Here is a 22,655-nt window from a genome sequence, read left to right as displayed (position 1 = left end):
TCCATGATTAAAATATTTAATACCCTAGATAAAAATAATAATAAAAAAACAACAAACTGTTAACAACAAAAATAGCGGAAAGGCCCTAACTTTGAGTTTACTCAACATTCTTCAACCTACCTGGGCTCAGAAACAGACAAGTATTTTCTTAGTACTTACACTACTTATTACCTCTCAACTAATGAACAGTGGAAGTTAACAGAACTCATATACATGGCAGACTGTGATGATCTTTCACTTTAAGCCATGAACCTAATGACAAATATGAACAGCAACTGTCCATTATACACTGCTCCAATTCTATCAGTATGACCAGTTTCAAAAAATGGTACTAGAATATTCCACTAAAAATACTGTAACTGCCCATTCAAAAGCAAACTGTTTTCCCAGGCTTAGTTTGCTGATGCCACAAGTCCTGACTGATTCTAAGTTGTAGTTAATATATATTTAATATGATTTCATTGAAAGATATCATTAATTAAAAACAGACATTAACTTTTTATTGCAAGTAGGCTTTAACATTACTTCTCAGAAAAAAGTTGAAGCTAACATTCTCTAATTTGCCATAATTTAGAAGAAAAAAAAAAAAAAATCCCCAAACCAAACAACTAAGGAAACTCCCCAAGTTGCATTTTCAATACTTTTGCTCGTAGCATTTGGAAATTGAAAAGTGACATTTCTCAAAACGCCTATGTAAATGCAATAAAATCCTATTTGTTTGGGGATTGGCGGGGGGGGGGGATTTTCTGCGGTTGTTTCTTGTTTGTTTGGTTTGTTAGTGTCTTTTACTTCCTATTTCAGGTGTCCAAAGAAAGATGTACTATCTCATCTTCAAGAGACACCTCAGACCACTGAAATTTGAAGGTAATTCAATATTAAAAATTGGAAGGGAAATTTTGATAAAGGTGCAATATTTAACCAGAATAGTCCCCAGGTTCATTTTTCCTTCCCTCTCTACTTGCAGATTTTTACATTAAATTCTAGCTCCTGCTAATCAGCCCTTCTAAATCAAGCATTTCATCTTGTCTGGCAGTTGTATCGACAAACCACCAAAATTTCTTTTGGAAGGATAATTTCCAAGTGTCAGAATATGAAAAGACATGTGTTTTATATCATCCTTCTGTATTTGTGTGGAAGGATATTAGAGATAACCTGCATTATGAATAACCTTGCTACATGGAAGAGAATACTGTAAGCTGAAAATCCATCCTCCATCAATTACAAAAAAAAATTAAATCCATCAAAAGCCAAAATTAACTTCTACATGTGCCTGATAGGCCAGAAGTAGGAAAGTGGCATTGACTCATTTCAAATATTCCTGAATATAACTATTCATAACTTTTCAGAATCAAACAGGACATAAGCACTGCAGTGGAAGGAAAATAACAGTTTATAAGGAAAATTATCAGGTTTAGAATAAATTTATTAATGCAACTGGGGGGGGGGGAATATCAATGCAGACACCTTTATCTTCCAGATTGTTCAGAAAATTAGTGTACTGCCAACCCATTGACCAAAAACTTCCACAATTAATTTGGTCTCGTTTAGAACTTGGCAGCTATACATATGAAAATGTTCAAATTTAGTTTTTTCCATGTAAGGTAACTGGGAATAAGAATGGGTTACAGAATCAGTCTCTTTAAAACAAACACTGATTTTGAGAATGTATACCCAAATGTAGTATAATTTCTAATAATCTACCATTCACTAAAATTTTAAACATTCCAGACTGTTAGGTAGCAAAATATTTTTAAACATCGGCACATATTGCCATTACAATTCTCCTGAAAATGGCATAATACAATATATATGTAGTGTTCCAGGACCGTACAAAGATCCTGCCTTAATAATTACTAGAATGAACTTAATAAATTATTTCTCTATTTTCTTCTATTAATATCCAAATAGTTTATACAACATAAAAAAGTTAATTTGTACTTACTACAGGTAACATCTCTATTTAGCTTTTCATCTGAAAGCCTGGTAAGACTTGATGACCTGCAAACTTAATTTATATAAATCATTTGAAAGTATTTTTTAAAAACAACGTTGTCCAGCATTTAACAAAATCATGAGCTAAAGAAAGAAATCACTTTAACAGCATTTGTCTTCTTGATTCTTGATTTTGTCAAGTAACTCCATGAGCTCTGTGTGATAAGGCAGGTTGGTTGCTCTGACAGACTGACTCTCTATGGTGATAGGCATGTAGTAAATTTGTTCATTTATAATACCAGGTGAAAGCAAGAAAGAGGAAAAGTTTAGAGTTCCAAAAGAACTGAAACTTCTTATTTTTATTACAAATCCAGAATAGGCACTGGAACATGATTCCTTAGGGACTTTTCCAGGAGATTGTCTTTTCGCTGGGCATCATTCCATTTTCAAACTAAAGAAAAAAAAAAAGAAATTATCAGGGCTACATAATTAAAGATCACTAAAAAAGGAATCTCCATATGTATTTGTTTCAAACTTACTAGTAAAAATAAATAACCTGTGTGTTTTAAGACATCACAATTACTGTTTTGGTTAGGATATTTTTTAATTTCATTATCAAATTTAAGCAACATCGGAAAATGAAAATATACTTCTCATCATGTAATTCTGCATGTGTTATTTGGAAACTAAAACCCTGACACATAGGGCTAAGGGAGTTCCCTAAACTGCCTTTATGGTCCTAGACAGTATCAACAAACCATGTAATGTCCCTCTTAGAGGCTTGTGTAACTGCGTCAGAGAGGGGTATTTTGTGAACTCCCTAGCTATTCTAGTCTAGTTTCCCTATCCTTATCATGAGAAATAGTTTTCCCTATTATTTAAATGCAATTTAACAGCTTAATTGTCAACACACATATACAAAAAGACTCCTTTGCATTTTCTAGACCCATAATGATTAAGTCCAGCAATGTCTTCTAAACTTCCTTAAACACTGACGTTTTCAATCAACAGCAGTAGCCCAAACTGAGACCTCAACAGCAGAAAAGTTATATGCCTCTTTCGGTTTATCAATTCATGTCCAATTTTCGATGAACACTGTAATGCTCTTAAGTAAAAAAAGCTACATTTCAAAACCATTGACCAAGAGCTGCAACAAGGTGAGAATAATGCTTGGTGATGAATAATAATAATTTTGACGATACCCTTCAAAACTCTATCAATATGGCAACAAGATTAACTGTATGCCCTATAAAAATGCGTGCTTATATAACACAAATGCGGTGATGAAAACCAATCGTTACCTTTCTCTGCATTGTTTGTAGTTTATTAAACATACCTTTTGTCTATGAACAGCAACTGTCTCCATCTTGTGAAACACTATGCATAGGAATGAGACTTTCACACTGCTCGTTTTCTTCTGGCATTCTTAAAAGAAACAGAAGTACTTAAAGTTATACAGTAATATTAAATTGCTTGTCATGAAACCAACGTAAGTACTAAGTATGCTAGTTGTTTGAACTGCAACCATTAAAACCATACAAAGACCCCTCAACTCCATAAAGTGGACTCAAGTTGCACGATTTTACCTGCTTGTTCTGGGTACGACAGTTATCACAGAGGCTTTAAGGTTAAAATAAAAAAAGAAAACTGACAGCCACTAGGAAACTTCTTTTAAAATGTCAAGAAACTTCACCTCTTCCCATTTTTTGAGCATTACATAGGTTAATAAATGGATTGGCAACTACTACTATTAAGAAATCAGTACACCTGAATACACCTGAATATAAAATCAGATTAAAATAAATACTGTATGAGTAATGTGGCTTAGAAAAGAGTATGACAAACTGGAAAGGCTAAAGAAGAGATATGGTTATACTTTGTGACTGCCCTACCTCTGAATTCGATGTTTTCTACAAATAAAGGCAAAAATTCTTCTGATTCCCACCATCACTGGATCCCAGTTGTTGTAGTGACACAAGAGAGTTGCAATGAAAAAAGAAAAAAATACAGGTACTGCCCCTGCAAAAAATAACCAGGAAAACTGCACCTGGAATTAAAACACAAACATCATTCACTCAATAGTCTTAAAATAAATAAATAAATAAATAAATGAAACACATATTGTATATTTGGGATAATTATTATTGCCAGTTTGATATGCAGTGTTAGTTAATTTAAATTGGGCAAGTTATTTGGTACAATTTCTATAGCCACTGCTACTTCTAGTAAATGAATAACTTTTCTCTGCTAGTCCCTGCTTTATAGTGGAACATACGTTTGCACTGTGATGTGGATGAAGACTTCCATTTCCAGTTGTTTTAATTTGAGGTTTTAGCTGCCTGACTGGTACCAGTGAGAAAGTCCATCAGACACTTCAAAAATTCTTTCACCTGAAAGATTTGTACATCTGTTTGCTCACTATGAACATATTGTCACTAAGTGATAAGTGCTGAAATCAATGCACACAGAGAGACTATGCTACTGGAAATCCTCTTTTTAAATTAAAGAAAAGGTAGGGCATATTATTTTCACAATTTAAATTAAATTCTACTTGTAGCTATACTAGTATTTTATCTACGACTACACTCAGAATTGATTATCTGGCACTGTTTAAAACTTAAAATTATAAAAAGGTAGAGGGTGATGAGGCACTGGCACAGGTTGCCCAGAAATGCGGTGGCTGCTCCATCCCTGGCAGTGTCCAAAACCAGGTTGGACGGAGCTTTGAGCAACCTGATCTAGGGGATGTCTCTGCCCATAGGATGCCATGATTTTTAAGGTCCCTTTCAACGCAAACTATTCTGTGATTCTATGATTTTAAATCAAGGACACAAGAACAAGAACTAGCCTCTGAAACACCTCTGAGGCCAACAGAGCAATGAACCATGAATATAGCTCCCCCTTGTGGGAAAAAAAATGCAAAGTTGGAAACTGGAAAAAAGGGAACAGATCTGATACCTAGCGCTGATGCTCATTCTCAAAAATCTAATGAACTGCAGCTTTAAGAGCTTTATGTTATCCTTACTGATGTCTAATAGAAATTTATAAACATGTAAGCTACCAAAAGGAATATTTAAATATTTATTAAAATTTTGGATGTAAGATTCTGATTTATGCCAGACTATTACAGAATAACTAATACCCAGAAAGTTAATAATTATGCATATTGTAAGACACAGACATACTTGCACAAACACACTTGTACAAACAACCTTAAATTCTGCAGGAATTTGCCTTTAGAGTCACTCATTTGTGTTTTACTACTAGCAATTTCTTAAAAAAAGTTTCCATTCCCATAAATATACAAGCGGCAGCCACGATTTAAAAGCATCCAACAGACAGGAAGCAGAAACTTAGACAGTAAGTACATAACAGCCACAGGAAGAAGGAAGGGCAACAGAAATGTGAAATGCACATATGAATCAGAAAAGGAACAAAAAAGAAAAGGAACCCCCAACCCCTCCCTGATTACTCTCCTGCATATGGCAAGATGTTAGAAGCATTGTCAGCTAATGGCCAGCTACATAAAATCAGTCAGGCTCTGTATTTGCCCAGAGAAAGAGAATAAGCAGCCTTTTCAAACAAAGATAGAAAAAATAAAAGGAACAGAAGGGAGCAAGTACACAGAACACAAGCTCCAGAAGGAACCAAGTGGCAGCAAAGAACCGTGGATGAAATGGATCAGGCATGAAGATTCAGATCATGAAAGATGTTGCAAGCACATAAAGTGGGACAACACAGGAAGTGGAAGATTTAAAACAAGAAATAAGAAAAGAGCAAATAGAAGATGTACAGAAAGACTGATAGCTAGCTACATTTGTGCAGCTTTTTTGTTTGCTTATAAATATCAGTAATATAAATAAAAATTGGACAGTCACAAACTATAAAAATGAGTTAATGTAACTTGCCCTTGTATTACCAACATCCACTGAAAGTCATCCAGCAGAGTTTTAAAGATATTTCTGCTACTTAAAATGCCTCAATATTGCATGAGTACACGAAGAACAAATTAATTTTAAAAGATCTGGACTCTGTGCTTACTCAGATTAAATAGCCTAGGCATTAAGCTGTTTATTGAGAATTAAAAAAGCATATTCAATTTTTCAATGTATTCCAGAGGAAAGTTTAGAGTAATCATTTCAGAAGACAAGCTAAGCTTTTCATATATTTGTATATGTATCTATATATACACGTCTTTTAAAATGTATTTGCATGCACACAAGTATATACATATAAAATATTTATTAATGCACACACATACATACACACGCGCACGCACACACACACAAAATTCTTGGGTTTTGCTACCAGCATTAGCTCACACCTAAACCTTATTCCACCTCACTAAACCGAATTTTTGGGGGAGAGTATACAGATTTTTTTTTTTTTTTGCCTTGTTTCCTTAGTGACTATCATTTGGTATTTACTTTCCTATTTAATTTATGTTCCAAGTGTATATTGCAGATAAACAGCAACACAGAGTCATCCTGCCAACAAATGTTTTATTACTGTTAGAATCACTGCAAGGTTTTGCAGTATTTCCATGTTGAATATTCAGCTACTACTAATATGAAACACAGTGTACCTCACGTGTTCATTATGCAAGTATTTATTCAGGCTCCGACTCTCCTTTTATTTTCTAATTTGACTTTCCTCTTTTATTTTTAACCTTTTATTTTTCAGATTTATTTTCTGAAATCCACATTGACATTAAGTAAATGACCTCAATTTAAAAGGGAAAAAAACCCAAACAAATCCCCCAACCAACCAAAGAAGACAAGCAAAAAGACCCTAATAATTGCATAAAGTATACGCTAAATAATCACTATTCACATGAAATTAAGAATTTTATATTCCTTGCCACTTATTTAATATTAAATTCAAGTATTCAGAGTTGAAGTTCATAATTAAATATTTGTAACTGGGAATTCTAGCCCACCAGCATGAAAACGAAATATCTATACAGCTTGAGAAGTATTTTAAGCTGACTTCATACTGTTTCTATTCTAAACGCATATTATCAGATTCTTTTCTTTCTCTACATGCAAGGCTTTCCAGAGCTTTTACCTCAATGCTAGGGAAACTAGACTAACCCGAAGGAGGACAGTTAAATTGGAAACCTAACACCTGCATGAATCTAATAAAGCGCAATTAAACATTGTAGCTGCTACATTCCTTTGTGGTAAACCTGCACGTTTTTGGTTTTGTCACTAATTGAGTATCTTCAAGATAGGCAGTCTATAACAAGTCTGTAACTGTAAAGGTATTAAGTGGCACTGTACTTGCAGTTGTTTAATTCTGAAAAACACCTGCTCAAGGTAAAACATTTGGCCAGCCTTTGCTGACTCTGGGTACTTTTCATACAAGCTGCATCTTAAGCACATATATTTAAGCGTACAAGTGCACATTTGTAAATGCAAGATTACTGTAACTGTCAATATCAAGAGATTATTAAAAAGAAATGGAAGTAAACTATTGTTCATTGTATACATTGCTAAAAATAACACCACTATTTAATTCAAAGAAGTTCTGTTAATAATGCTCAGAACTTGGTAAGTACATTACCTTTTGCATGCACATGTCAGCTATTATGGACAGAGGTATTGTAAGGCTTAGCGCAAGTGTGCCTATCAGTGATGAGGTAAGAAAGCAGCCCCTAAAAGACAATTAAAAATATATTAATAAAGGGGTCTTATTTAAAAGCTAAAATACAACTGAATTAATACAAACTGCAGAAGACATTTCCGTGCTACATATTGTTTGCTTTAATAAACAAAAATAAAGATACCACACGCCATCATAAATCTGTAAAACTGCTCAGAATTCTTAACTAGACTATTGATGTCTTCTGGAGTGAGGTTTGATTCCCTCACAAACTTTCTGAGATTATGAAAAATTCCCTACTTGACACGGAGTGACCCCACCTAGAAAAACCTGCATTTTGTTTCCATTTTGAAATAGTTTAATACCAGCTTACAGCAATTAAATCTATTTTGCCCTGCCTGGTTAATTAAAAAATGAAAGGTTACTGATGTCTACAAATGATACCCAAAAAGAAAAACATTTTTACAGCAGACAAATTTTTAACAAACTATGCTTTTCAAATCTCATTCTAAAATACAACCTTGAACCCATTCTTCAGAGTCTCAGTAAGACTTCTCTGTGTTCTACAAGTGGTCTCTTAATATCTCTCAAGCAGGAACAAAGTCTTTAGACTTCACTAAACTACTTAGCCACACAAATCTATTATAATTTATTTAAATGACAGAACAAAACTACATGCATGACAGAGTAGCACTCAAACAGCCTCAGAATACTGACCCTTTTTCCCAAATTCCTTTGCAAGTCTTGTTTAGTTTGCAAATGACTAAAATGGCTTTTTAAATTAGAAAAAAAAAAGTAATTCAAAGCTTATGTAGGACAGAGTTCAGAGCACAGATGATCTCAAGACTTTTGGCATTTTGATATAAGCCTATAAATACAACATATATAATACAACATATATAATACAAGCCTTATAAATATATAAGCCTCTACAAATACAACATGACTAGTCTGAGCCATTTGAATACTAAGTGAAGAACATAATACGCAACACAAAAAACTGCAATTTCCATTTTATGGCTGACCAAGTCAAAAGTTACCAAGCATAGTGAAGCTTCTTAGCAAATACTCCTCTATGAGACAGACTACCATATGAACAAAATAAATAGAAAGGGGTATCTACCCAATTCATATCAGTACTGCCCACTACAGAGTCAGCCTCTAATTTCAAAGGCACCCAAAAATTATTTAAATAAGATAAAGGCAACCTTCATCTTTGGCAAGTACTGAAAACAGTATCAGCTGTGCTTTTGTGTGGAACTGTAATCAGTCTTGCATACAGCGATTTTTAAAGAAGGAAAACTCCCACAGTTGCAATTTTTGGCAGAATTCTGGAATCTTTTTACCTTCTCATTATTTAGTCTGATTACCATAAAAATTAAACAGATGCAGCATCATAGCAGTGCTATTTTCACTCACCTCACAGAAGTTTGTTAATACCTTTTAAACACAAAGACTTGAACAAGTATTTGGAAAACATTTTCTAGAACATGACTTCATGCATGTATTTCTCTAATTAAACTCTTCCAGTTTAATTAGAGAAATACATGCCAAATCAGTAGGTCCTCCATAAGACTGACTTTCAGGCAAGCAAAAATTACCAGTTCAGGTATTTAAAATCACTTTGTATGTTCTGTGTCCTTAAAGCAAAGAAAACTGTATGCAGATGAGAAAGCAAGAGAACAGAAACAAAGCAATTTAAATACTCTGCATTGTTGCAAACTTCCTTCCTAATATTCTAAGTCTCCTTCTATACCATAATAAGAGTACCTCTGTATCTCTGCACTGACTACTTCGGAGTTAGAACCGTCCTGTCCATCAGCACACCATAAATAGTACAGAATCCAGTGAAACTTACAAGCTAGTTTGGAGAAAAAATTGTTAGTGTCACATCTACCAGCAAGCTGGCAGTACGTCACCGGATGGAGTAAACAAATAGGTTAAATGATAATATTTACTTCAAAGGAAAGAGGATGATACTTGTGGCACACTGGACAGCTAAAAGGGTGACTGATGTCAGCACAAACTCTGAAATTAGTCCTAGTCCAAAATTCTAGGGAAATGGAACTGGAAATAAAATTAGCTCTTCAATTGGATCATCATTCTAAGTAATTACACAAATGGCATGCACACAAAAAGTCACACCCATGCACACCCATGTACTTAACCCTATGCTAATACTTGATTTTGGTATAAGGGCCAAGTCTGGGGGCTTGGGGAGTTTTAGGTTTTGGGGTTTCATTTGTTATTTTGCCCATGTTGAAATCACACTTAACTTTTTTACTAACTGATACTGAAGTGCAGTCTCATCTTACATGATGGCATTATCATCACAAAAATACTCCATCAATAACTTAAATTACAAAGAACCATATGCTGCAATGCACTTACAACTAAGACTAGTGTAAAAGTTTGCAAACAAACAAAAAATGTCATGATTAAATTTTCTAAACTTTAAGCTTATTCTGAAAACAAAACTAAACAAAACAAAAACAATGCACATACACAAAAAAGTTTTTATGGAATTTTCAAGGAACTCCACCTAGATCTTTTATCGTTGTACTGTCACACAACTTAGGATCCTAGAACAGACATCTCAATTTCAGAGTAGCTATCCCATGAGGTTTTCCAGTCTCTCTATCGCTGAGCTGAGAGCCCGAACACCAAGGGCTCTCAGGCAAAAGCTCACAAACTGCCACACCTTTTCAAAACTAAGACCAAAACTGACACTGTTCACTGAGTATGGCATTGGAAGCATGTCTCTTTTTGGAAATTCTTCCTCAGGGTTTCCAGAATAAAACCAGACTTTACAACTTGTAGAATTTTCTGCTACACCCCTATTTTAACTTAATGCTGGCCCAGAAGAAACTCAGACTTCCTAAATTCTCTCAAGCTGAGAACCTGACTTACCGAACCGCTCTCCAGCAACACTGTGCTTTTAAAAGCCATGCAAAGGTTGAAGTCTGCTACAGCTTCTGAGCAGTTCATCTAGAAGTCTGATGTTTAATCCTCTGCTGATTACCTATCCAAACTATCATATAATTAAATTACTAAAGAAAAGCTAGGTTAATTTAAGAATTGCCATATCTTCATGATTAATACGTTCTGATGAGATTTTTCTCATTCAGTATTTGAAAATTTAAACAAGTTTGTCAACTATAGAATACTGGATTCTAGCTCATGTATATATCCAACATGCACAAGGTCTTGGAAACTAAAGCACTGTTCCCACAGAAAATCATGCTGTCCCATTACTACTGCAACTCCGTAGCACAAAGTCTTTTTTTCTCAATATGCTAATTCTAGAATGAGCTGAGCAACATAGTATCTTAATAAATACTATAAGACCACATGACTACTTTTAGAAGTCAAGCTGCTGCTCTTAAACAGGATGTTATGACATGGATGACATCCTGTAACTCAACATGGACAGAAGAAAAATTTTAAAAGGCATAAAACCCTACCTAGACAATTTGCCATCTCAACATTTGAGAACATAGGTAAGACAATTTCTGTGAAACATACATAAAGCATGTATTACGTACCACAGCCAGAGGAATTCTGACAGAACTGTTCCAATAAGGCCATTAATAACAATGCACATCCATATCAGCTTATTGGGAAACTCAAATGCTTCAAACCCAGTATAGTGAAGCAGGAAAAACCCTGGCCACAGCAGCAACAGATTGAACAGCCCTACAAAACCTGAGTATAAAGACAATATTAGGTAAATCATAATACATATCCATAAATATAACTAAAACCTCAGCTATATTACGCTATTTTGACAACATACATACATAAAAGCAGCAACAAAGCATGATATTAAATCAAAAGGAAATTAATATAAGAAATGTAACCTGAAATTCATAAACAACAATTACATCAGATATTTACAGGTTTGGGAAAAAAGAAAGGAAAAAAAAAAAACCCTAAATGGCACTGAGTCAAAGGGACTGCCTGCATTCCTACAGGTAGTATTATCTTTCATTGTTAAGACTGTAAAGAAGAAACAATTCACACAAGCAGTCTCTGGAGTACTCATAACCATGCAAACAATAGGCTTTTTCCACCTCCGTGGCTTTTCTGAGTCCCTTTACCTCTGCTATATAATTCAGTGCCTGAAAGCAAACAATTTAATCACACACTGAATTAAAACTTTCAATAGGGTCATTTTCAGTCTTACCAAAGAACATTGGTATGTCAAGTTTATCTTCTCTATCTACTTTCCTTTTGATCATTACTATGTACACAGCATACAGCATTGCTCCTACAAGAGACCAAAGGGAACCTGTAAAATGAAAAAAACAGTCACTTCAGACATGCCAAATACATTATGCCCACTAAGATCAACTCACCTAAACACACGCCTATTATAAAACTGTCAGAGGTAAATAATTTATTACAGAAGCTATTATATATGAAAAGCCTGGAAAACTGTAGAAAACTCAAAAATGTAAATACTTTCCCAATTAAACTATACACATATAGAAAAAAATAATCATAAATATCCAGTTCCAGAAGTTGAAACTAAAAATCCAGACTGTCAAATGTTATACAAGTAAGAAATTTATAGCTTGCTATGTGACCTATTGAGTATTGTTAGAAGATGGTACTTATCACTGCATGTTCTAGGATTCAAAAAAAAAAAAAAACAGGTAAATACCTATCGTATCTTTTCCAGCAGATTTCTCAGATCCAGAAAGGTTAACAAGTACCACACCACCAATGCTAGTGAAAAAGAAGGAACGTAAAATGTTACTTAAACTCAAGAAGTTTGTTTTTCAAAGAAAAAGAACAAAAACAAAGGGGATAAAAATATAATAATAGAGTTCTCTCTTTAGGTATTTTTAGTTAATCAACATCCACTTCTGGAAAAGCCAAAGGGAGTTCTGTTTTGCTAAGGCCTTATCATAAGCTAAAACCAAACACACCAACTCCATTTTTAACTTCCTTGAACTGGGCAGTTAATGAAACAGGATGACAACACTGAATGTCAAACCTCTTCCTTTCCCCCCCAGCCCCGCATCTACACAAAAACAAAGAAACCATAATTTAACAAGAAAGTAAGTCCACATATTTCCAACAGAAACTTACTTAATCCAATTTCCTACAGGAGCATGCAATTCAATAATTGTTCATGATATTAAGTATTTAAACAGACTTAATTCACTTGTTCAATTTATCTGTGAAACAATTTTTAAAAAGTGAAGCATATCATACATTGTCACAGATACCATAGGTACAGTAGTTCTCTCATGGTATCAGGGAGTTCTTGACCAAATGTTCCAGCCCATTATCTTACCTTAAAATGACAGCTAATAATTTGGAAAGGGTAAACCTATCTCCACTGTTACTGGGAAAGACTGCAGCTAAGATTAAAGTGAAAAGCCCTGCAAAAGAAATGAAGAAGAGCTTATACAAACAAATTTCATTCCTACTTAGTCCAGAAAAAAGCACATTTTTCTTCTTCTCTTTTACATATACCTGTTTTAACTACTTGATCTTAGCATCCCTAACTTTTATTGGAACTACTATGAAACTAACACCTTGTGATATGAATTCTCAGATGAGCAAATACAGGCTCAACTCTGAGAAAGGCTAGCCATACTAACAAAATAAACTGCAATAGCCTGAAAAGTCACTGAAAAAAAAAAAAAAATCACATAATTGTGCTTTTAAAACTGTTTTTTAAACAACAAAAGTTACTTCTCAAAACATGGGACTATCACATAATTCAAATACTTTAGAGCTTGTATTAGGGCCTTGCATAAAACCTGTAAAGCAAGTGATATACATAGTATTTAGGTGGCTTAACATCCTTACCCCCAAACCCATTTAAACAAACAAATAATAATTAGCAAGAAGACTTTACTCTGAATTATATCTATTTTAATAAAAAGTTACACCACCTTTCCTTCAAACCTATTACACTGCAGAAATACACACACAAACTTGAAAATCAAGAAGCAGGGGAATCATGAGGATAGCCTAAAATTTTTAAATGCGCATATTCAATGGATTTAAGCCTTCCTATTCACCCAAAACCACAGGTAAATGATTACATAAGTCCATTGTAACCAAAGAGATTTTTATGTTATAAACAGCCTTATAATGCACACCTGGTGGTGTAATAAAACTTACCAGAGGTTGATGACAATATATTAACTATAGCAACCTGGGTATCTGACAGAGCTTCTTGGTAAGAGAAATTTGCCAAAAACCACTGGGGGAAAAGGAATATTATTTTGTGATTATATGGATAGCAACAAGAGAGTTTAAGTTTCTCAGTGCAATAAAATCCTACTTAAAGAAAAAAATAATTCAACTATGTATCCAAAAATAAAGTCAGAATGAGACTTTTACCTCAAAGAGATTTCTATTAAAGTGACAGGTACATTAGAAGACAGAAGCAAAATTGGAACTGGCCCAAACCAACCGCATTCAACTACATGTTTTATAATGAAATAACATATTTAAGAACTTAAAAATAATTAAATGATTGAAATTACATTATACCAACTATTCTATAGTAACTAAAGATTCTTCTGAGGTGTTTTGCAACTGCTTCAAGATTGTAACTGCACATTTCAGAGATACACGGGACATTTAGTCAGCCTAATGAGATTTTTTTTAAGAGTACTTAAAACTGGCACACACCTCCAACCTACAAAGTAAGCAGTTTACATTCAGTACCTGAAAAATATTTTGGAAGGATTCATGACTGTCAATTCCTCCTTAAAGGAATAAACGGCAAGCGTTTAATTGTTTCTTGATTAAAATCTCATTAATAAGATCTCAGATATATCTTCAAGGAAGTTACCACACTCTAAAGTCTTAGGTGGAAATATTTATACAGTCCAAGAAGAAATACGTATATAGGTAGCAGTATCCACAAACTGCATAAACAGGATTTGTTTCGAACATGAGGACTCTACCCTAGAAATTCTACATGTGTGTGTGTATATAGATACACACACATAGAAACACAGAATTTTAAATAACTTTTTAAAAAGCTATTTCATCCATCCAAAAATCACTAATGAGTGGATTATTGTTTTCTTGCTGTTGTGTGCACTTTCTTAATGTACATCACCATTTTCTGGTCCAGAAATAAAATATTTATTATTATTGTCATTATTATTATTATTTCAAATGTTTAAAGAGCACTGCTTCCTGAGGAAAAGTAGTGGTGGGTCCACATTACATATAATCTATTCAGCAGTATCAGTGAAGCTACTTCTGGGAAAGCTATAACTGATCTGCTCTCTACATTTTTACCGTTTCTCAAAAATCATGCTACCATTAGCTCTCTTTCCCCCTAGAACTCAGGCATGATGCAGAAACAGCAGCAACCAATGGATTCATAAGTAGATCTCCCAGCCCTCCATGGAGCTAAAGGACAATTATCTTCTCTTCATGCTACTGGAGGGAACAATGCCACAGTGAGCCATGAGACGGTACTTTTTCTATGACTGCCCAGAAAGCAGACACATTGACATCTACCCATTTCATGCAGTCTCACTGCAGCTACTAACAGTGTGCACGTAACCCTAGCTTTTGCTGTACCAAACACACCCAACAGTGGACAACATGGCACAAAAGCATAACTGCCCTTACAGTTAACTACACAATTGGGATCTGTTTCTACTACCCTCCCTTTAAGAAGCTGCACCTTCACGTCCAGCATGAGGAAAGTTTTGATGCATATAGTGCATTTATAAAATGAAGCATAAAGAATACAAGTCATCTCAATACTCTTTGCATCTATACTTAAGTCTTCTGAAAGAATGAAACACATACCACAAAACAAAAGAAAAAGCTGATTTTTGCTACTTGAGTTGCAGTAAGTTTTCCTACAGTTTTTAATATCGATTCCTGGTCCTTAACTGTTGGATATGACATGCGAGACAACTTTGCTTCCAATGCATGGCTTGATGGGAGTTGTCGAATCTCCATAATATTACTGAACCTTACACGAGGCTTTTTGGGAGCTTAGGAAGAAAAGAGAAGAAAAAAAAAAACCACCGACAAGCTGCATATTACCATTAAACTTTTCAAGCCATAAGCAAATAAAACTACCATGTTCTAATACGGCACTGATTACAATATTTGACAAATAACAGGTTTATATAAGAATAGAAGACACAACGTTATTTTTAGCTATTAAGCTAGTATTTTGGTGTTTGATAGGCCAGTAATAAGACAAAGCACAATTACCATTTTCAATCAGCACAGTTGTTTACCCACAAAAACCACGCTGAAAAGCACCATCCCTTGTCACAGTCAAAAAATCCATGCAAAGTAACAACACATTTTTAAGTTGGAATTATTCTGTATTGATAAATATTACATATAAGATTGTTTAATTGTTTTAGTAGTCAAACAGCCAAAAACTGCACACAAGTATACCTAACTGCAAGGACAGTGTTTCATTCGGAGGATGAGAGTGTCCAACAGACCTCAAAGCTTAGCAGAGATCATAAGGTCACTTGCTCAACTGAAATCCATCCTTTAACTAAGCTTGTAAACCGGGATCACATTTTATTTATAAGGGTATTTCAAGTATCACTATTTAAGTATCATTAAGTGTTTCAATATGAAACAATACCTAATATCCTAAAATAAATAAATAAATAAATAAATAAAATATCTAAAGGGAAAAGCTACAGCTCAAACAACCCCGAAGTGCATGTTAACATAGCACAGTAGAGCCTAAGAAAGCAGTTCTTAACACATCATCTAGAAATCAACAAAGAGATGTTCCCTTTTGTAAGCAGGGACTCTTTTGCCCTCAATTTTGGATCAGATAATAGGATTCTCTGACAGCCAGTTTATCTATAGTTGTCTGGGACAGTTAGGCCTGTTTCAGCAACTATCATGGGATAGTGAGGCTTAAATAAAATCAGAATGCACATAGACTGTTAAAATTCTTACTTTGACTGCTTTGCTCCTGCTCTAAAAAGGACAATAGCTTGTCTTTCCAGAGGCTGACTCACTGCTGCTGGTCATACAAGCCCAGAAGGAAAGAATCACAAGTACTGAACCCAGCTGGTCCCTTGAGATAAACATAGGCTGGATCTGTAGTGACCAAGAAAGGTAAACTGAACGATAGGCCTATGTTTTCTCTACCTGAAAGTAAATATATGAGACCGCAATTCAAGCAATAAGAGATTTAAGTAAAGAGAAGGAAAAAAAAAAACACCAAAACCAAAAAAGGCAGGGGTGAAGAGAAAAAAAAAAAACAAAAGGCCAAAACAAAGTCCTGCAACATGACAGCATTTATACCAACAAAGAGGAAAGTAATTCTTTCACAAAGAACTGGCATTTCAGCACTCCAAAAGTCTTTACTCACTTTTCTCTGCATCACTATTATTACTGCCATTTTTTTCAGTTGGCAAATCATGAAACTTTACAGGAACATATAAAGGTTCACTCTGAAATGAATCAGTATAAGTAAAAATACAGTTAAGCAGGATATTTAAATTATAAGCAGTAGAATTAATTTAGCAAATTAGAAAACTAAATTAAAACTTTGTGAACATTATAACAAATAAATTTAACATGGTAGTTTTGCACACAGTGGACAGGCTTGCCAAAAATGTTCATACATAAATTATATTTTATGTTAAACATATTGGTAACATTTATTCAAAAATAACTATGCATTTTTTTGTATATCCTCATGAACAAAAACTCATCTCCAGAATATAGCTCATCAAAATCATGGACATTTCATCAGATTCTGTCCAAATGATAAATGAGACCCATAAGAATTCACATACAAAAATTAATACATGCTCATTCTCCTCCCATGACCGTAAATGCTTATAAACTAAAAGCCAAAATACTTTAGAAAACTAACTCAGTTTTAAAACTCCCTTAGGAGTCAGAGGACTTGAATCCAGGTCTCATCATCAGCTTTCAGCAATGGTCCTCTCATTATGGCAAACTTGGGAAGTCTGTGAACTCTGAGAGGCATCCCACTCAGAAGGGGATGCTGTTCATAGCCTGCTACAGTCCAGGAAAGCTCAAAGGGCCTCACTCAAGACCAGTATTTATCAAGTCACAAGACGATTGGCTTTAGTCATTAGTAAATTTCCACCCTGACCACAACCTGAGTGGGTAATTACTAGAAACTTTTCAAATTTCCAGTGACCATGGTACTGTTCCATTCAGGGTATAATCAAGCAAAGGAATGTGCCAATGCTGCCAGGGAATGACTGATTATCCCTGCTCCTGCTTCCCACATTATCAAGGCGACAGGAGTCCCTGGTATGATCAGTGCCTCTGTTCTCAGCCATACAAGAGTTAAAGGGATGCTCCACCACCCAACTCATTACACAAAGGCCAAGGCCTGACAGAAATTCCTTAGATAGCAGAGTAGCCTAGGGGATGGGGGGTGGAGGGATGTACCACCATGGGCACTTAGCAGAAGTTTCAATTGCTTAAAAATACTTGTAACAACACAAGTTTTAAGCTGCTTGTTTAAATAAAGTTAATAAACTCTAAGAGTCAAGTAATGAGAATGATCTGGTAGCTCCATTTTGGTTAGGTCCCTTCTTTAGGATCAGATTTTTTGTGAATGTTTAAATTAATGCAAAATTCTCCAAGGTTAATGATGAATCTTGCTTCTAGAGTCAGAGGATCTTAATGAATTGAGCAACCTCAGATGGTTTTATTCCTACATGTCGATAAAGTTGGGAGAGGGAGAGGGGGAGAATGAAATGAAGACTAATTCTGAAAAATCTCACTTCGACTCCCTATTCAGGATAAAATACCTGTAAGTAGTTTTGTCAACATGCAATTGCCTCCCCTTACTCTATTACAGAGATAGTGTAAGTTCTGTGTTCTGGATACTTTCCCAATTTGGCCTCTGATTTAGGCATGTGATTTAAAGAGCAATCTGTGATCCACAGGGGCATATGTCACCTACTGATGACAAAAATCACCACAAAAATGCTATCTGGCAATGCAGCTTGCCAGCAGAATACCAGTACTGACATCTGATTCAGTATACAGTAATCGCTCCATCCACTGGAAGGAATCCGCTGCGTTTCTCTTTCAAAATGCAATGTGGGTTCACATTATACAACACACTCAACTAACCAGTTCATATACAAGATACTCAACTAACTGATTCCATTGCGTATTTTGGTCTTGAAAACTGTTTGGCTGTACCACTGGCTCTCCACTTTTTGCTTTGTCAGCTACTGAGGTGAATATGTAAACATTTCCTTAGCACGACAAATATTTACTTCACAAACTAGTACAGAAACATTCAAGTGTTTTATTGAGCTGAGAACCTGTATTTCTTACAATAAGCAACACCATTATTTACAATGCTTATTAGTAACATCTAAGTTGGCAATTCCCTTTGCCAAAAACTTTACATTTAAGACCGCCTATTTTAAAAACAGTAAGTTTGTATAATGGTGTCATGCTATGGTAAAGCATTGACCTTCACAAATTAAGGCACTTACCAGAGAACTGTTTACAGTGTTATCTGTTGTACAAGCAGCAAAATAACCTTCAGCATCTGCAAACTAATTACAGAATCTTAAATCAATAATATATCAAGGCACAGTTATTAATAACTGTGGGGGATTTTTAGAATAAGCTTTTTAATGCCTTTTTCCACAGTTCTATTGCATTTTCTCCCTCTAGGCCTCATCCCCCCAAAAACCAAGAGGGTTTACAAGTCCAGTAAGTAGCTTCAGTAATTCTTTGTATCTCCCAGAAAATCCCATTCAATTCAACTACCCAGATAGCAATGCAGATCATGCTGTTAGAATGACAAAACTGTGAAGTTTAGTCTTAGCAAACCCTGTTTCACTGGATTATTGTGCATGTGTTGACAACAAGCCTCTTGATTCTTCATTTTACATTTGCATAAAACCCTGGAACTCTGCTTTAGTTTTAACAAGGCTTAAACTAGGATGGGGTCAAGTGTAATTTTTACTCTTCATTTCTTCACATTAACAAGCACTACTACCCATGTTCCCTGACCTGAAGCTTGCTGTTCTACCATGCTGGTAAGAAACCTATTAAACAAATCCCCTAATGTAGAAGACAGCATAAAAGTAAGGTATGAGTGTTTAACTTAGAAACCATTACTGAAATGAGAAATCTGTAAATGTAGTATTTTTGTTCCAGATTAATAAACACAAGACATTTCACAGGCACATGTAGTAATTACACAGTTAAACGTTTAACTGAACTCAGGAGGTGGGTGTGTGGATATAAATAAATAAATAAAATCTTCTACCTACACGCTACAGTCCTGTCTCTGCCTGGTCTTTTGAATTATGCTGACACCGAAAGTAATGGCTATTTCCCACAAATTATTTTAAAAATTACTTTTTGTAGGATTAGAAAGATAATGAGATCCCAGTTGCGCTGCCATGAGTGACACACGCAGAATGACTGAGCACTCGTAGTCATAGCTGTCCAGCTCATATTATTTCTTTCCTTGACACAGCACTGCACAAGATTCAGTTGGTCAAGATAATGACTACAATTCACACTAGGCAACAGCCCCTTATTCTGCTCAGATTAGTAAATTTGGTCACTATAATTGTTCCGTTCAACTAATCATTCTATAGTGCTTTCATCACCATTACTGGTCATTAATGCCAGTAAAGAATCTGTAAATTCTGCTTATTTCCTGATTATCTTACGAAGATCCTGAATAGCATCAAGTCTAGCATCTGCCATACCGTACACAGACACTTCACGTTAAAGGCTGACTACCAAAACTTATTTCAAGATATCAGCTAACTCTAAATGTTCTGTATGTTTAACGTGATTTTTTGCTTATTTTAACAAAAGGTTTAAGGGGCTTGTTTTCAGACTTTTTTCCTCTTAGCCGTGCTTTGCTGTTCTGGGGTGCCTTTTTGTTTGTTTGTTTTTTGGTTGGTGGTTTGTGGGGTTTTTTGGTTGGGTTTGTTTTTTTTGGGGGGTTGCCTTGTTGTTGTTTTTTTTTTTTGGGGGGGGGTGGTATGTATAATTTGGCTTAATGCCATGTAACACTTCAATTGAAGCCTGCTACTCCTACAAATGTCACTACCAATGAAGTCTAATATATCCAGAACTGAAGTCAAATCTCCACACAAGCTATTTCCTATAAAGACATGTTGATTAACAGCATATTCCTGGATCACATTTTCTGTTATTTTAATGCAAGATTAATATCAGGCCAAATGCCTCACTGTTTCCTGAGTCCTGCTGTTCAGCACTCTGAAACACTGGCACAGCATGTGCGCTCTTCGCAGCAACACTTAATTTCCTTGGAAAAGAGTATGTATTTCTGTAATATGACAGTAATTTTAGACTCTTAACACAAATAATGCTTAGCTGCAGAATGAGCAACACAATGTCACTTGTGCATAAACGCTATAAAAATACAATATGAACAACAACAAAACCATAATTCTACCACTTTTCCTAAATGTAAGTTTAAAAACCTCAAAACCTCTCATCAAACAGTTCACAGTTTTGCCAAAGAGTCAGTAATGAAAATCAACTGCAAAGTTCAAATACTGATTCCACTGGTTACAGATGCTGGGGGAATAAAAGGGAACCCACAGCCAACATGAGTTATGAGTGATGAGGCTCATAAGCTCTCTTTTAAAAGAATTATCCACTGCAACTGTCCAAGATAAAATACCAGGCTAGATGAGCCAATGGTCTGGCCCAGTGAAACATTTCTTAGGATTCCTGAAATGTTTCATATTCCTTTTTCCTTTCTTTTCTTCTTCTTACAAGACTAATATTAGGATTATCATGTCTTCCTGTGCCATAATTCACTTTATAATTGCTTTTCTGAAAGCACTATTTCACAAATATGTAAACTTTGCTTTTCTCTAGTCTCTATTTTATTAAGTTTTTTTTTCTATAGAAACTTCAACAAATATTAAAACATTCACAGAGTTAAAATACTTACAAAAGCTGCATGCCTTCCACGAAATCCACGAGTACACTGTTGCCTCCATGGTTTCCAAACAATAAATCCCAAGAGGTATAGAACAAACATGGATGTTTTTGCAAATGTACTGAAAAAAGGCTTGTTGTACTTTGTAAAAACATACTGTGGAAAGAAAATAATTGCAGTATCCAAAATTAACAATTAGGTGAGAATTCACAAGATGAACGAACAGGTTTTAGACCAGAACAGTCTGATTCCCAAAAAGTCAGTGCTGCAAGTATTGGCACGTGTGACCAAAAGACACAAGGGGCTGTACTTATTCTGGTATCCTCTCCCAAGCTATCATAAAAGCCAACAAGAAGGCACTGAGCCATTTTGCAAGACACAATGCCACTGGGGAAAAATAATTATTATTTTTATCTAATCAAGCAACATATCGATCAATATGCCACTGAACTCAAATAGTACTGAAAATGCAAATATTCTCTAAATGAAAGACCACTTCTATTAGCAATAGCACAGTAAGCATAAATTAGAGATTACTTTGAGTAAGTAAATTTTCAGTATCAATAATGATGACACCAACTGACTGGAAAAAAATGTTTTATTAATATAATAGCATGTTAAGAGCAAACATTTTTATATGCTTAGTTTAAAAACCGATATAGAACGTAAAAACTTCATGACCATTCAGAAACCCGAATTTGCAATAGTTTATTAAAAACTTGTCTTCCATTGCTAAAACTCCAAGTCCTAAAACTCAACATGAAGTAAGTACCAGATTAATTTCAAGGCGGAATATAGGAATTAGGTCATGACAAACTTGTCTACAATTATAGGGTTTAAACTCCATGATCAGAGTCCTTTGGTCCTAGACTTTCGTATGTTCTGAACTATAATCTAGCACGCCACCTACCCTGCAGTATTACAGCTCTTTCACTATTTCTTGAGAAGCATACAGGCATTATTTTAATCAAACAGGCAATAAACAAAATGAACTCCCTGATTACACAGTTATAAGCTTATGCTGTTTAATTTTAAAATCATCAGTAACTCCTTCTGTCTTGAAAGCAACAATCACAGAGTTGAGCTTGTCTGTACCTTTTCGTGAATGCAGCTTAGGATATTATGTTCCTGGTATTGAAGAAGTAATTAAACTATACTAGAAACACTGTCTGATCATGCTTCTGTT

At 34.9% G+C, this 22,655-nt stretch overlaps 1 protein-coding gene across 5 annotated transcripts in view; it reads right to left on the bottom strand.

Moving 5' to 3' along the window:
* Nucleotides 1–1,303: 1,303 nt before the first annotated feature.
* The window catches only part of SLC35F5 (solute carrier family 35 member F5), a 29,511-nt gene continuing 8,159 nt past the window's right edge, over nucleotides 1,304–22,655 (bottom strand). For 3 of the 5 annotated variants that reach the window (XM_061479727.1, XM_061479907.1, XM_061479816.1), the window contains 13 exons: nucleotides 21,482–21,625; nucleotides 19,020–19,082; nucleotides 16,892–16,973; nucleotides 15,340–15,530; nucleotides 13,681–13,762; nucleotides 12,842–12,929; nucleotides 12,203–12,267; nucleotides 11,723–11,827; nucleotides 11,082–11,241; nucleotides 7,498–7,588; nucleotides 3,825–3,979; nucleotides 3,269–3,357; nucleotides 1,304–2,383 (listed from right to left, as the gene is read on the bottom strand). In XM_061479727.1, the coding sequence (XP_061335711.1) occupies nucleotides 3,276–3,357; nucleotides 3,825–3,979; nucleotides 7,498–7,588; nucleotides 11,082–11,241; nucleotides 11,723–11,827; nucleotides 12,203–12,267; nucleotides 12,842–12,929; nucleotides 13,681–13,762; nucleotides 15,340–15,530; nucleotides 16,892–16,973; nucleotides 19,020–19,082; nucleotides 21,482–21,625 (1,308 nt within the window). In that variant the 3' untranslated portion in view covers nucleotides 1,304–2,383; nucleotides 3,269–3,275. Of the gene's footprint in view, nucleotides 2,384–3,268; nucleotides 3,358–3,777; nucleotides 3,980–7,497; nucleotides 7,589–11,081; nucleotides 11,242–11,722; nucleotides 11,828–12,202; nucleotides 12,268–12,841; nucleotides 12,930–13,680; nucleotides 13,763–15,339; nucleotides 15,531–16,891; nucleotides 16,974–19,019; nucleotides 19,083–21,481; nucleotides 21,626–22,655 lie in introns of all 5 variants that reach the window. The other 2 variants (XR_009747787.1, XM_061479980.1) reach the window with 2 other exon arrangements.

This window comes from Pezoporus flaviventris, unplaced genomic scaffold (assembly GCF_033815535.1).
Source record: "Pezoporus flaviventris isolate CSIRO_AGI_PZ_B2104156 unplaced genomic scaffold, CSIRO_AGI_Pfla_v1 ptg000001l, whole genome shotgun sequence".
NCBI classification, from domain to species: Eukaryota; Metazoa; Chordata; class Aves; order Psittaciformes; family Psittacidae; genus Pezoporus; species Pezoporus flaviventris.
The sequence above is the reverse complement of the archived record's forward strand: the minus strand, read 5'-3'. Positions and strand labels throughout refer to the sequence as shown.